This window comes from Megascapheus bottae, chromosome 11, assembly GCF_031878675.1.
Source record: "Megascapheus bottae isolate mThoBot1 chromosome 11, mThoBot2.hap1, whole genome shotgun sequence".
NCBI lineage: Eukaryota > Metazoa > Chordata > Mammalia > Rodentia > Geomyidae > Megascapheus > Megascapheus bottae.
The window spans coordinates 60,458,258-60,471,968 of NC_143519.1; the positions used below are offsets into that span (position 1 = coordinate 60,458,258).

General features: G+C 39.7%; 1 protein-coding gene across 3 annotated transcripts in view; it reads right to left on the reverse strand.

Annotated features, from left to right (window-relative positions):
• The window catches only part of Atp8a2 (ATPase phospholipid transporting 8A2), a 445,427-nt gene that overhangs the window by 113,852 nt on the left and 317,864 nt on the right, over positions 1–13,711 (reverse strand). For 2 of the 3 annotated variants that reach the window (XM_090342380.1, XM_090342381.1), the window contains exons 28-30: positions 10,909–10,983; positions 3,585–3,707; positions 1,184–1,262 (exon numbers count right to left, since the gene is read on the reverse strand). In XM_090342380.1, the coding sequence (XP_090198506.1) occupies positions 1,184–1,262; positions 3,585–3,707; positions 10,909–10,983 (277 nt within the window). The remainder of the gene's footprint in view (positions 1–1,183; positions 1,263–3,584; positions 3,708–10,908; positions 10,984–13,711) is intronic. The other variant, XM_090342382.1, reaches the window with a different exon arrangement.

Sequence of the window (13,711 nt, forward strand, 5' to 3'; positions counted from 1 at the left end):
CAGATACACCCACACCCACAAAATCCCCACAAAAATCCCAGATTGACACTGCAACAAAGGCACTTGGAAATTATCTTCTTTGAACAGTCAAAGGATGTGTCTGATGAACATTTGCAGTATTTTTCTCCCGAGGGGGATTATTGGAGAGGGATGAAAGATGATACATTTTCATTTTCTCAGATACCACATTTTGGATATATCAAGAAATGTGATCAGCTAGGCAGTTGTGGTTCACATCTGTAATTCTAGCTACTCAGGAGAGTCTGAGTTCTGAGGGTCAGGGCTTGAAGTCAGCTGGGGCAGAAAAGTAATTAACCACTCAAAAAGCTGGAAGTGGAGATAGGATTCCAGTGGTAGAGTGCTATCCTTGAGCAGAAAAAGTTAAGGTACAGAACCTAGGTCCTGAATTCAAGCCCCAGGACCAGAATATAACACACACACACACACACACACACACACGCGCACGCACGTGCACACACACACAGGTATGACTAGGTTGGGGGAAAAATGGAAGGGATGATGTGGATCAAGATGCATTGTATTCATAAACGGACACATTGAATTGAAACCATTTTGTACAACTACTTAAAGATAATAATAAGAACTATATAAATAAAAATATTAAAGTATGAACAAACAGAGGCAGTCACAGAGGTCACTGGTTCCCTTGGAGCTAGACACGAGGACTCAACCAATCTGGAATATCAGGCACTCAATGAACTATGGCTTCCAAAAGTATATGTTAAGGAAGGAGACTTAGAAAAGAAGGAACAGTTTTACTCTTATAGGATCTGAATCATTCTGTGTAGAACTATTGGAAATTTGAAAAATGGAAGCTCAAGTAGCTAACAGAAGGTTTTAAACTCATGGGAAAGAGGCAATTGTACACTGTGATAGTGCAACACCCCTATCAATATTAATGTCTAGAAGTTATTACAATATGAGTTTAGAAATTACAGTATTTACCCAATCAACTCCAAAGGACCTGAATTTTCAAAGCCAGAACTGATGAAGCCTATGTATTATAGACCCGGTACCAGCTCTCGTTTGATTTTTAGCTATATTTTCCCTTTACAGTGTGTTTTGTGATCACTTGCACAGAACTGGGGGAAAATTGTGAACACACCAGCAGCAGAGGGACTGCCAAGCTACTTGCTGACAGTTGGAATCATGAAGCCATTACCGTGCTCCAGTGCTTTCATTGGAAACCAGAAGAGGATGAGGGAGTGAACCAAAGCATTGATGCAGTGACCCCAGAAAACCTGTGGGAAGATAGGACAAGTGAGTCAGAGAGGCCAGACTCTGAAACTCTGGATGTAGTTTACAGCAAATGGTGCACTGTGGGAGCTCACAGCAGTGGGCTATGCGGGTTCTATGGGGAGCATGCAAGAAAACACCAAGAAACAACTGGTTTTCCCACTTGCATCCAGGTGATTGGATGATAGTAGTTTTACTACAAAGCCTGTGATTCTAAATATATCAAGCTAGATCTAGATATCTATGTCTATCTGTATAAATCGATCTAGCTCTGTGTGTGTGTGTGTGTGTGTGTGTGTGTGTGTGTGTGTGTGTCCCTTTGGGCAGGCAATAATCTGCCAGTCTGCCACTCCTTGCAGGACTGACAGGTCACTCTTGCCCTCCTCTGCATGGGACTCCTCATGATAACCCACAGATACATTTTGAGCATTCCTAATCTGAAAATCCCAAATGTAAAATACTCGAAATCTGAGTGAGACTGTTAAGGAAAATCCTACACCATGAAACTTTGTTTCATGCAGAAAGTTATTAAAATTTTTTTGCAAAAATTACTTGCAGGCTATATGTATAGGATATAGATGATTTTACATTTAGACTTGGAGACCAACTCTGTGACATACCATTATATTATATGTAACATAATATACATTATATTTTATATAAGATATTAAACACTACATACCATTCATAATATACAATATAAATCCTATATATGATATATATCACATCTAGCAGGTAGCATTATATGTATACATTAACTATATATAAATATTCCCAAATTAAAAAATAAGCCTTCTGAATTCTGAAATGCTTCTGGTCCTAAGCGTATCAGATACAGGATGCTCAACCTGTATCTAGATGTATTCTCTTTTCTGATTCTCCAGTCAAAAACAAAAACAAAACTATCACTGATTTAATTCCTATATTTCTATCTAGCCAGTCTTACTATGTGGGAGGGTGGCCTAAAGGTAGAGTGCTTGCCTAGCATGCACAAAGACCAGGGTTTGACTCCTCAGTACCATATACATAGAAAAAGCCAGAAGGGGTATTGTGGCTCAAGTGTTAGAGCCCTAGCCTTGATGAAGACTAAGGACAGTGCTCAGGCCCTGAGTTCAAGCACCAGAACTGACAAAAAAAGAAGTAAAGATGTGGTATTTATATACAATGGAATTCTATGCTGCCATCAGAAAGAATGATATCGGCGCCATTTTTTAATATATTTTTTATTGTAATTAATAAAAGGGTTACAGGATATTTGCCAGATAGAAGGTGCATTAATTCACATACATTGATACCCTTTCACATGTCTTGGTACCCATTACCCTCCTCCCACCCACCACCCACTCCCCCTATTGGTTTTCCCCCCTTCCCTATCAAATTTCAAATAACCAAATACAAATAAATTCAATATATCAGATAACAAAGTGAGATACTGTAACAATATGAGATACCCAAGGGACAGCAAAGGAAATGAGAGATAACATAGTACATTAAGGACAACAATCATTTGTTATATGATCGGCGCCATTTTAAGGAAATGGAAAGAAGTGGAAAAAATCATATTAAGTGAAATAAGCCAGACCCAAAGGAACATAGCCTCAACGAATTCCCTCACTTGTAATAATTAGTACTCACCTAGACTCTCCTAGCAGAGGATCACAATAGCACAAAACCTAGACACAAAAGGTCATATAGGATGAGGCTAAATGAAAAGATCTCCAGGATATGGAAACAAGAGCTTTATATCATGTGATTGTTGTTCTTAATGTACTATGGTATTTCTCTTCTCCTTTGTTGCCCTTTGGTTAATCCCATATTATTATTACTGTATCTGACTTTGTTACCTGGCATATTGTTTATATGTTTATTTGTTTATATGAAATTGGGAGGGGTGGGGAGGGAAATGGGGACAAAATCATAAGAAGGGGTGTCAATGTATGTGAAGTAATGCACCTTCCATCTGGCGAATATAACTGTAACCCCTCTATACATTACAATTAAAGAAATATCTTCTTTAAAACTGAAAAACACAGCATCACTGCAGGGTTCCATCTGTCTCCTTGACAAGGGAGGCCAAAATGACTAAAAGAAAAGAGAGGTGTCAACTCACTAGAACTTAATGCACAACATGAGGATCACAGCAGAGGGCTGTCTAGCTCCCTGGACTTGCTATCTGGAGGGGGGCTGTCATGGTCTCATTGTTTCTCTTGTAGGCTTTCAAGTGCCACAATATGGTGACTAAGCCGAGCCACAGGTACCTTGCCTGAAGGTACAGGCAGGAGAGTGCCTTCCTGAGTTGACAGCTCCCTGGATTATACCCTGTTTACCTTTGTGTTGAAGCCTTCAGCATTCTGGGTGATTTTGTAGAGCTGTGGGAACTTGAGCATGCTCTCCTGAGTGCAAGATCTCTCAAAAATCCCCAGCGTGAAGGGTGGCAATGCAGTGAAGATCTGTGTGGGAGACAATGAATTATTAAGAACAATCTTCCGCCTTGTACTTCTTTGAAATGATGACTTATCTTCCATTCAAGTCCAAACCTGAGACTAGGTGATTCAAGCACTTTCCAAATACCCACCGGACAAAGAAATAAATGAACCACCAGTTTTCACTGTTGATCTGTGTAAAATGAATCCATTGAATATCAAAAACAACATTATGAACATTTGATGAGTTATCCATGAACAACTGCCCTCCTTTGTAAGCTAAACAGAGAGGAGGCTGACATCAGAGTCTGGGAAGTGTTCTATTTTCTGTCAGCACTGGTCAATGCGCAATTTCCCAGCTTCCTGACTTCATGGTATTCTCAAAGTTCAGGAATCATGAGGTATTTCATCCATTTAGTCATTCAGCAGACATCTATTAGGAATGAATGATGGGCCAATTGTATGACAAGTACCATGGATTTAAAAACAGAAGAGAAACTGAGAAAAAAGAAAGCAGGTCTCTGACTTCCAGGAACCTTGTCAGTTGAGCTAGTGACCTGGGGCAGCAGGGTAACAGGTATATAGATAAACATGTGCAACACAGAACTCTACAAAATTACTCATAAGCATGGCTCAGAAGAAGGGCCAAGTTAGGAAGGCATTCTTACATTGGTGGATGTGACTTGTACAGTACTGGATGATAGGACTTGGCAAGAGGATAAAGAAAAAGGAGAGGGTGAAGAGCAAGGGAAGGGGGCACATTGTTCAAAAAGAAATGTACTCGTTACCTGACTTATATAACTGTAACCTGTCTGTGAATCATCTTTATAATAACAATTTTAAAAAGAAAATGGGAAAGGCCATGCACTAGTAGCTCATGTAAATGATCTAGCTACTCCAGAGGTTGAGATCTGAGGATCACAGTTGGAAGCCAGCCAGGGCAGAGAAGCCCATGAGACTCTTATCTCCAATTAACCACACACCACACACACACACACACACACACACACACACACACACACACACCAGAAATGGAGCCATGGCACAAGCTTGGAGTGATAGCCTTGAGTACCTTTCTCAAAAACAAAAAAAAAAAGTAGTTCAGAGATAACACACTGGATATGAGTTCAAACCCCAAGACCTAATCAACAAAAAATAAATAAATAAATAGAATGTAGGGAAGCTTCTCCTGGAAGATCCTTAAGAAGATACATCTTACAAAGTTCCTGAGCATCATATAGATATTGGGGAGAACCTGTGAGACCCTAGGATGGTGACTAGCTAAGATGCAGGGCCTCTGGAACATTGGGTTCATAGGTAGATGTGCCTCTGAAGATGTTGACTTTAATTGTGTGTGTGTGTGTGTGTGTGTGTGTGTGTGTGTGTGTGTGTGTGTGTAGGTATTAAGGCATGATCTCAGAGTCTGGGTGTTATCCCTTAGCTTTTTCACTTAAAGCTGGTGCTCTACTACTTGAGCCACAGCTCTACTCCTGGCTATTTGTGTGGTTAAATGGAGATAGGAGTCTCATGGACTTTGAATTGTAATCCTCAGCCTCTCCAGTAGCTAGAACCATCAGTACCCCTCTGCTGGTACTTTTTTTTTCTTTTAAGAAAGATTCCAGAGGTCCGGAGTTTGGCCTAGTGGTAGAATGCTCACATAGCATGCACTACAAGCTGAGTTCAATGCCTCAGCACCAAATACATAGAAAAAAAGCCAGAAATGGTGCTGTGGCTCAAGTGTAGAGCTCTAGCCTTGAGAAAGCCCAAGGACAGCACTCAGGCCCCGAGTTTAAGCCTTAGGACTGGCAAAAAAAAAAAGGTTTCAATGATTTGTTTCCCTCTGCAAAGAGAAAAATACAGTAGCCACTTTCCTGCTTTCCTACTAGCAATGGTTTTGTTGGTCTTTTAGTAGTCTGTAGTCTGATATTTTTTCCAACTATGATAAAGTTCAACTTACAAATTAAGCACAGTAAGAGATTAACAAATTAAATACAGTAAGAGTTTAATAACAGTAAGCATTACCAAAAGAGAACACTTATAATGACAAGTTGCCAGGAAAGTTAAAACTATAAATTACTTATTTTTGGAATTTTCCTCTTAATACTTTTCAGATCATACAGTAAGTAAATGAAATCACCAGATAAGAGGCATTGACTATAATTGGGATCTAATGGGACAGTGTGAGCTCATGACTTAGGAAAACTAAACTTTTCAAGTCTGTTCTAATGCAGTTTAACATGCTCTACGAATTAAATTGAGAAACAATAATTAGTTACTGTAGCTGGCTTGGGGGAACCAAAGTAAAAAAATTGGGACGGGGCCAGGAGTATGGCAGAGTGCTTGCCTAGCATGGATGAAGCCCTGGGCTCAATTCCTTGGTACACATACACAGGAAATGCCAGAAATGATGCTGTGGCTTAAGCAGTAGAGTGACTCGCCTTGAAAAAGCTCAACAACAGTGCCCAGGCCCTGAGTTCAAGCCCTAGAACTGGCCAAAAAAAAAAAAAAAAGAAAAGAAAATTAAAAAGCAGGAGAGAATACTGTTTAAAGAAAGGCAAGGGAGAAAACAACCCAGATGTGAGAGTTCCTGGCAATGGCTTACATGCCTCAAAGCAACCTTTGCAATGAGTATCGCGAAAGATCATGGACTGGAAGAAAAGAAGCTACATAGGACATTGCTGGAAAGGGAATGGCAAGACTAGCATATAGACTAACATGGGCATGTTAGTATTCATGTTAAATGTTTCTAATTTGGTTGATACACTGTGGTTTGGTGCAACTGTAGTGTTCACCCAGAAGATAACAACCACACCATTTGTAAGACTCTCAACTGGTTAAGAATCAATGTGCATCTGCATCAGATGTGTGGATGAAATGCAATAGGGGACCAAAGTGCTAACACTGGATGGGTAAATTTTCTTTTCAATGTATTTCAAACTAATAGCAATTTATTTCCCTGAGAAAACCTCCACTTATGGATTAAATATGATGTGTTTCCCCAAAGTTCTCCATGTGGCATCTCTGAGCAGTGGAGGCATTAAGCAGGGGCTTAGTGGAAGGTGATTAGATTAGGCATCTTTACCCTCAGAAGGGATTAATATAGTTCTCCCAGGAGTGAGTTAGTTCTCTTGAGAGTGAGTTGGCAAAAAGTGAAGCCACCTGATATGACTGATCTCCTGCTGTGTTGTAATCAGCCAGTGGCTGCCTGGGAGCGGGGTTCATGGATGCTAAACAGATTAGATTGTCTGCAATTCCAGCCTCCCAAACTCTGACCTAAGTAAACCTCATTTTAGTTATAAAGCATATAGTCTCCCATATTTTTATATGGCACCCTAAAGTGAACTACCATACATCATTCTTCTCAAAAGGTTTAGCCCTTCTAGCATAAGAGATTCAGAGAGATTTATAGATTCATAGCTCTTTGGCTATCCCTTCCCTCCCAGTTCTCCCTGGCACTACAAAGGCTGTTCTATGGATTCTGGTAACCTACAGTCATTTCAGCTTGGATTCTATTTCTGCTCAGGGGATACACAAATGCACCAAACGCATTCCAAATCTGGAGATCGGAGGTCACTATGGACCTTCAACTATCACATGCATGACAATCACTAGAAAAGTCTGCTGTTACATTAGTGTGGGCTTATGAATCTAAACTTTTCTTTTTGTAAAACTTATATCAAGTAGTTGTATAAAGGAGTTACAATTCCTTAAGTTATGAGTCCAACACTTCTTGGTTTATGTCAACTCTTTCTTCACCATTTTTCCCCTTTCGATCCGTACCCACAAGTTACTTAGTTCATTTTTTACATTGCATACCCTGAGTATAATGACTGTATTTACTTACCCTTCACTTCTCCATTTCAGTGTTCCCTTTTGTCTCCCAAAAACATGTTTCTACTTTCTGGCATTTGTTTTGATAAACAGTACTTTAGTTGTTCAGAGGAGTTATGCCTTTGGATTCCTCCCCAAAGTATACCTTCCTTAGTCAGTTTGTGTATAAATGCATTGAGCCCTGTGTGAATGATTATGCCTAGTGGTATTTTAGATCTAACTTCTATATTTAAAAGAAAACATGTGCCATTTGCCTTTCTAAGGATGACCTACTTTACGTCACATGGCTTTTCTTCTAGGTCCATCCATTTCCCTGCAAATGACATATTATTCTTTCTAATGGATGAACACACACACACACACACACACACACACACACACACACACACCCCAAAAAACCCCAATCACTAGATAAGGGGCCTGTAGATCCTAGTTTGAGCAACAGTCTTTCAGCCTATCTGTATCTATATGAAGTCAATAAAATGTATTGGATTCATTTGAATTGCCCATGGCTATACATATCTAAAAAAATAAACTTGCCTTCATGACAGAAATGAATAGACACACATGATATAAAGGAGATTTCAGTTCATCAAGGCAATTTACTCCTGTGCAGAAGGGTACATAGCCACTTCCCCAAGTTAGGCAGACATACCAGGCCATGTGTCAGCTCAGTTTTTGTTTTTGTTTTTGTTTTTGTTTTTGCCAGACCTAGGGACTGAACTCAGGGCCTGAGTTCTGTCCTTGGGCTTTTCCTCAAGGCTAGTGTTCAATCACTTGAGCCACAGTTCTACTTCTGGCTTTTCTATGTATATGGTACTGAGGAACAGAACCCAGGTCTTTGTGCATGTTAGGCAAGCACTCTACCACTAGGCCAAACTCCTGGCCTGCTCAGTTTTTATCTCAAGCCAACCTGTCCCTCCTCCTTGTCAAGGAGTCAGGCTCACATCCTATTCACAATTTGTTACCAGGTTGGTAGAGTGCTACAGGAAGTTAGAAAGCACTCCAATCATTAGTGAAATCATTATTCATTGGGAAGCACTTATACCTTGACACTGATGACTGATAATAAACAGCACAACTGGTACTGTTCGAAGTCAAGAAGCAAATAATTGCTTAATTTAGTATAGATTGATGAGTGGTTGCAAGATGGAGACATTTTTTGGTTTGACAGAATAGACAGTTCGTTTTCTCAGAGCCTAAGCATTAAAAACAGGGCTAAAATCCACCTATCCTATAAGGAAGTGACATGCATTCCAGACATATCTAGCTCTAGAAGCAAGAGCACCCTAGCATTCAGCCTCTGTTACAATGGGTGGGGCTTGCTCCCTGTGAGGTGTCAACTCTCTGACTCAGCTTTTTCCAGGGTGGAGTCATTAAGGATATAGTCACTCATCATAAAGGATGTAGTAAGCATTCTTCCCTCATAACATAGCATAACTTTAATTCTCTCAAGGAGTTGCAAGTCCTAGCTAGGTGCTGGTGCTCAAACTTGTAATCCTAGCCACTCAGGCAACTGAGATCTGAGGATTGTGGTTCAAAGCCTGAGCAGAATATTCCATGAGACTCTTACCTCCAATTAAGCACCAAAACAATGACAACAGTAACAACAACAACAACAACAAAAACCTGGAAGAGGCTCAAGTGGTAGAGTACTAATCTTGTGCATAAAAGCTCAGGAGAGCATCCAGGCTCTGAGTTCAAGCCCGAGCCCAAGTGTGTGTGCACATGCATGCATACACACACACACAATTTCAAGCCCTGCAAAGCTAATAATTTCTTGTCTCCCCTTAGCTCTCTTAAACATTTTTTATTATCATTATTATACAGGTGATGTTCAGTTATATACATCAGGTAATGAGTACATTTCCTTTTAGACAACATCACCCCTTCCCTCACTCTCTCCCAGTTTTTCCCTCCCACCTCTCCCCACAAGTTGTAGAGTTCTCTCTTTATTTCTTAAAGTCCAAGTCTGTGGGGTAGGCAGTTGGAGGAGTTTTCTAAAACATCTGTTTGGTCCTGTTCTCATTTCCATTAACGTTTGCCTTTTAGGTCATTAGCACATATGCATAATGCACTTGGAAATGGGAAACACGGTTGCTATTTAACCATCACATACCAAAGTCAAGACCAGATCCAGCCTTATCTGAGTCTACACATCTGATCTTCTTCACTTATAGGAGGTCACACAGGACCAAGACTTGCTATTTTGCTCAGCATTTTATACTCAGCAGCTACTCAGAAGAGAGGGATGATAGAAACATCCAGTCACCAATGTACACGGTAACCACAGGTATATTATGGCATGTTTGGGAAACTCCAGTACACTCTCTGTGGTGGCTGCTTTAGCAGGTTAATTCCCACAGAGCACAGTAGGCCAATGTTAGGGTTAAAAGCAAATGTAAGACAATAGCTCAAAAGATCGTACTTTTCAATGTTATCAAAACAATTGTGAGACTTGAACTCAGGGACTGGGTGCTGTCCCTAAACCTTTTTGCTCAAAGCTACTGCTCTACCACTTGAGCCACATATCCACTTCCAGGTTTGGAAGTTTGTTGGAGATAAGAGTGAGGAATTTCCTGCCAGGGCTAGCATTGAACTGTGACTGTCCGCATCTCAGGCTCCTGAGTAGCTAGGGTTATAGGAGTGAGTCACTGGCACTTGTCAGCACATCTTGATTGGCGATCTCTACTATACTCAGTTATTGCCCCTTAGTTTTTTTTTTCTTTTTTTCTGCCATGCAATGAAAGCTAGCAATCTAATCTACTGAGCCATTCTAGCTTATGGTTTACAGTTCTTTCTGCCTATTGAATTTGTTGCAGCCAAGTAATGAAAAAAAACTGGAAAATCATGAGAATTAGCAAAAAAAATTCAAAAGCTGATTACCATTCTCTACAGGAGCTGGAAGTCAAAAGTAATTACTTAGTCACTAAGAGTAGAAGATATTCTTTCCAAGGGGTGATGTGATGGTCTCTCAAGAAAGAATACACAGGATACCAGATCACATACTTCTCAGCAATATTTACATTTCAGAAATCAGAAGTCAAATTATGAAGTGGAAGGAATTTTAGATGTTGTTCAGAATATTTTTACTTGAGCTAAAGACAAGAAAACGTTGCACAGGCATTTTGTAAGGGGGTTAACAAGGGTCTATTACCAAGATATATGGGTTAATAATTTCATGGGTTATTCAGGAATGATGTGCTCTGATTGAAACCATGTGTGGAGAGCTTGGGCTTCTGCAGGATGTGTCTCACCAGCAAGGGCTCCGAAGATATATTTGTGTTGCCTGCTAAGTATACAGATGATTGGCTCAGATACACTTCCCAGACATAAACAGTGACGGAATGTTCCTGAAGTTCTGTAGGCTATCAGATAGAGAAGGAGGACTGCTTACCACATTGTACAAGCCGATGCACCAACGCTCAAACAAAATCTGCCCAGAAAATCCATTAACAAAGGCAAACCAAAGCTGCAAGAGAAGAAAAAGTTCATGAAGATTTTAGATCAATATTGACCTAACTGTGTCCATTCACTAAAGGAATGGGGGATGCAGGCCACCAGCTGGACACAGCTGTTAATGGATAATGAGCCCCAGGATCACGGCAGTTGTTCTTTCCTTGAATTCCTGATATATCACAACTATCAAAATTTTAATAAAAATATATATTGAAGACATCAATTCCTTTTTGTGCCAGGACCTGAGTGCCGTCTGCTTAAGGCTTGCGTTCTATCACATGAACCATAGTTCCATGTTCAAGCTTTTGGGTGGTTAACTGGAGGGAAGAGTCTCACAGACATTTCCTGTCTGGGCTGACTTTGAACCATTCTCCTCAGATTTCAGGATTATAGGCATGAGCCACTGATGCCGGCTGAGGACATCATTTTTTTTTCATATATTTTTATTGTAATTAATAGAAGGGATACATTATATTCGCCAGATAGAAGGTGCATTACTTCACATACATTGATACCCTTTCTCATGTCTTGGTCCCCATTTTCCTCCCCCCACCCCACCCCTATCTAGTCTTCTCCCCTTCCCTATCCAATTTCAAATAACCAAATACAAATATATCCGATATATCAGATAACAAAGTGAGATACTGTAACAATATGAGATAACCAAGGGACAGCAAAGGAGATGAGAGATAACATAGTACATTAAGGACAACAATCACTCATTATATGGCTTTTGTTTCTATATCCTAGAGGTCCTTTCATTTAGCGTCATACAGCGTCATACTATATGGCCTTATATATCAAGGTTTTGCTCTATTGCAAATCTCTGCGAGTAGAGCCCAAGGTTTCTACTGATTATGACAAATGAGGGAAAACATTGAGCCTATGTTCCTTTGAGTCTGGCTTATTTCACTTAATATCATTTTTTCTAAGTCTTTCCATTTCCTAACAAATGGGGCGATGTCGTTCTTTCTGACAGCAGCATAGAATTCCATTGTGTACAAATACCACATCTTATTGATCCACTCATCACCTGAGGGACATCTGGGTTGGTTCCATATCTTTGCTATGGTAAATAGTGCTGCAATGAACATATTTTGCTAGTGAATTTAGTAGGGCATCATTTTTTTTTTTTTGCTTTTTTTTTTTTTTGCCAGTCCTGGGCTTAAATTCAGGGCCTGAGCCTGTCCTTGGGCTTTCTCAAGGCTAGAGCTCTACCACTTGAGCCACAGAATCACTTCCAGCTTTTGTCTATGTATGTGGTACCAAGGAATTGAACCCTAGTCTTCATGCATGCACTCTACCACTAGGCCAAACTCCCGGCCCTTTTTTGCTTTTTTTTTTTTTTTAAATTAAAGAATTTGTTAACATTGATTTTTACATTGTATTTCAAATGTCATGTTTAACAAACAAGTATTCAAGAAGGGACTCTCTATATACAATCACTGGCACTTAGATTTTAGAACATAATTAAAATTAAGCTGAGGGTTTGTATGTCATAGGTATGTTAATATGTGGATATTAGATCCAGACTGTACAAAAGCAATTACTCAATATTTGGGTATCCAAGGTTATGGACATGGTCTTGGAGATATAAACATAACGACATAGACATAAAAATCTATGGACAGAATGAGGACATCAATTTTAAGAAACAATGTACATAGGCTTGCAGTCAAAGAAATCACTTACTTTATATTTAATATGTATTGTGTTCACATTGTGAATGAATCGCAGAAGAATGTCAACTTCATGATTTGTTCCTATAAATTTGATTTGGCCAGTATGATTTGTTTCAAAATATGGGACCTCTATAACTGGTGACTACCACATTAGCAAAGGCAAAGGAGAATAACATAGAACAAACATGCTCAAATCATCCCTTGGAGAGGCATAGGATCGATAACTAAATAAAATGCTGGATTTTTTATTTATGTCTTTGAGTAGTCTATAATTCATAATTGACCAAAAATAACTACAAAGCAAAGTGCCAAGAACATAATTAGTGCCATATGACAAAGGACAAAAAGCACACATTGGAAAAGGAAAGATCATTCAGGTACAATCAAAGGAAGACATGGAGGGAAGGGTGGTAAGAAGAGAACAAAGAGAGAGGCGCCATCAGGTTAGTATGCAGAGATTGGACTCGAAATAAGCACATAGCAGTATGGAGTACAAAGTCCTTCCACTTAGGATTTAGTGGAATTTAGCTACATTTATATAGTACAGCAAGATTTTAATGATTAATAGTGGAATTTAAAAAATATCCCATAAAAATCACAGACTCTACTTTAATGGTGTAAAATCAAAGCAGCCCAACTGCATTAGTACTGATTATTATTATGATAAAACCAAATAGACACTAGCTCTTCCATAACAACTTACCCAAAAAATCGACTCTGGCACTGAAATTTTCCTGAGTCACAATTTTCAAAATTAACAACTCTGGATAACAGTCCAAGTACCTTCCCTCCCTCCCTTCCTACCTTCCTTCCTTCCTTCCTTCCTTCCCTCCTTCCTTCCCTCCCTCGCTCCCTCCCTCCCTCCCTCCCTCCCTCCCTCCCTCCCTCCTTCCTTCCTTCCTTCCTTCCTTCCTTCCTTCCTTCCTTCCTTCTCTCTCTTCTTCTCCCTTCCTCCTCTCTTTCTATGCTTCTACTAGGGCTTAAACTCAAGGCCTGGATGTTGTCTCTAAAACACTTTTTTTTTTTTGCTTAAGGCTAATTCTCTACCAGTTGAGTAAC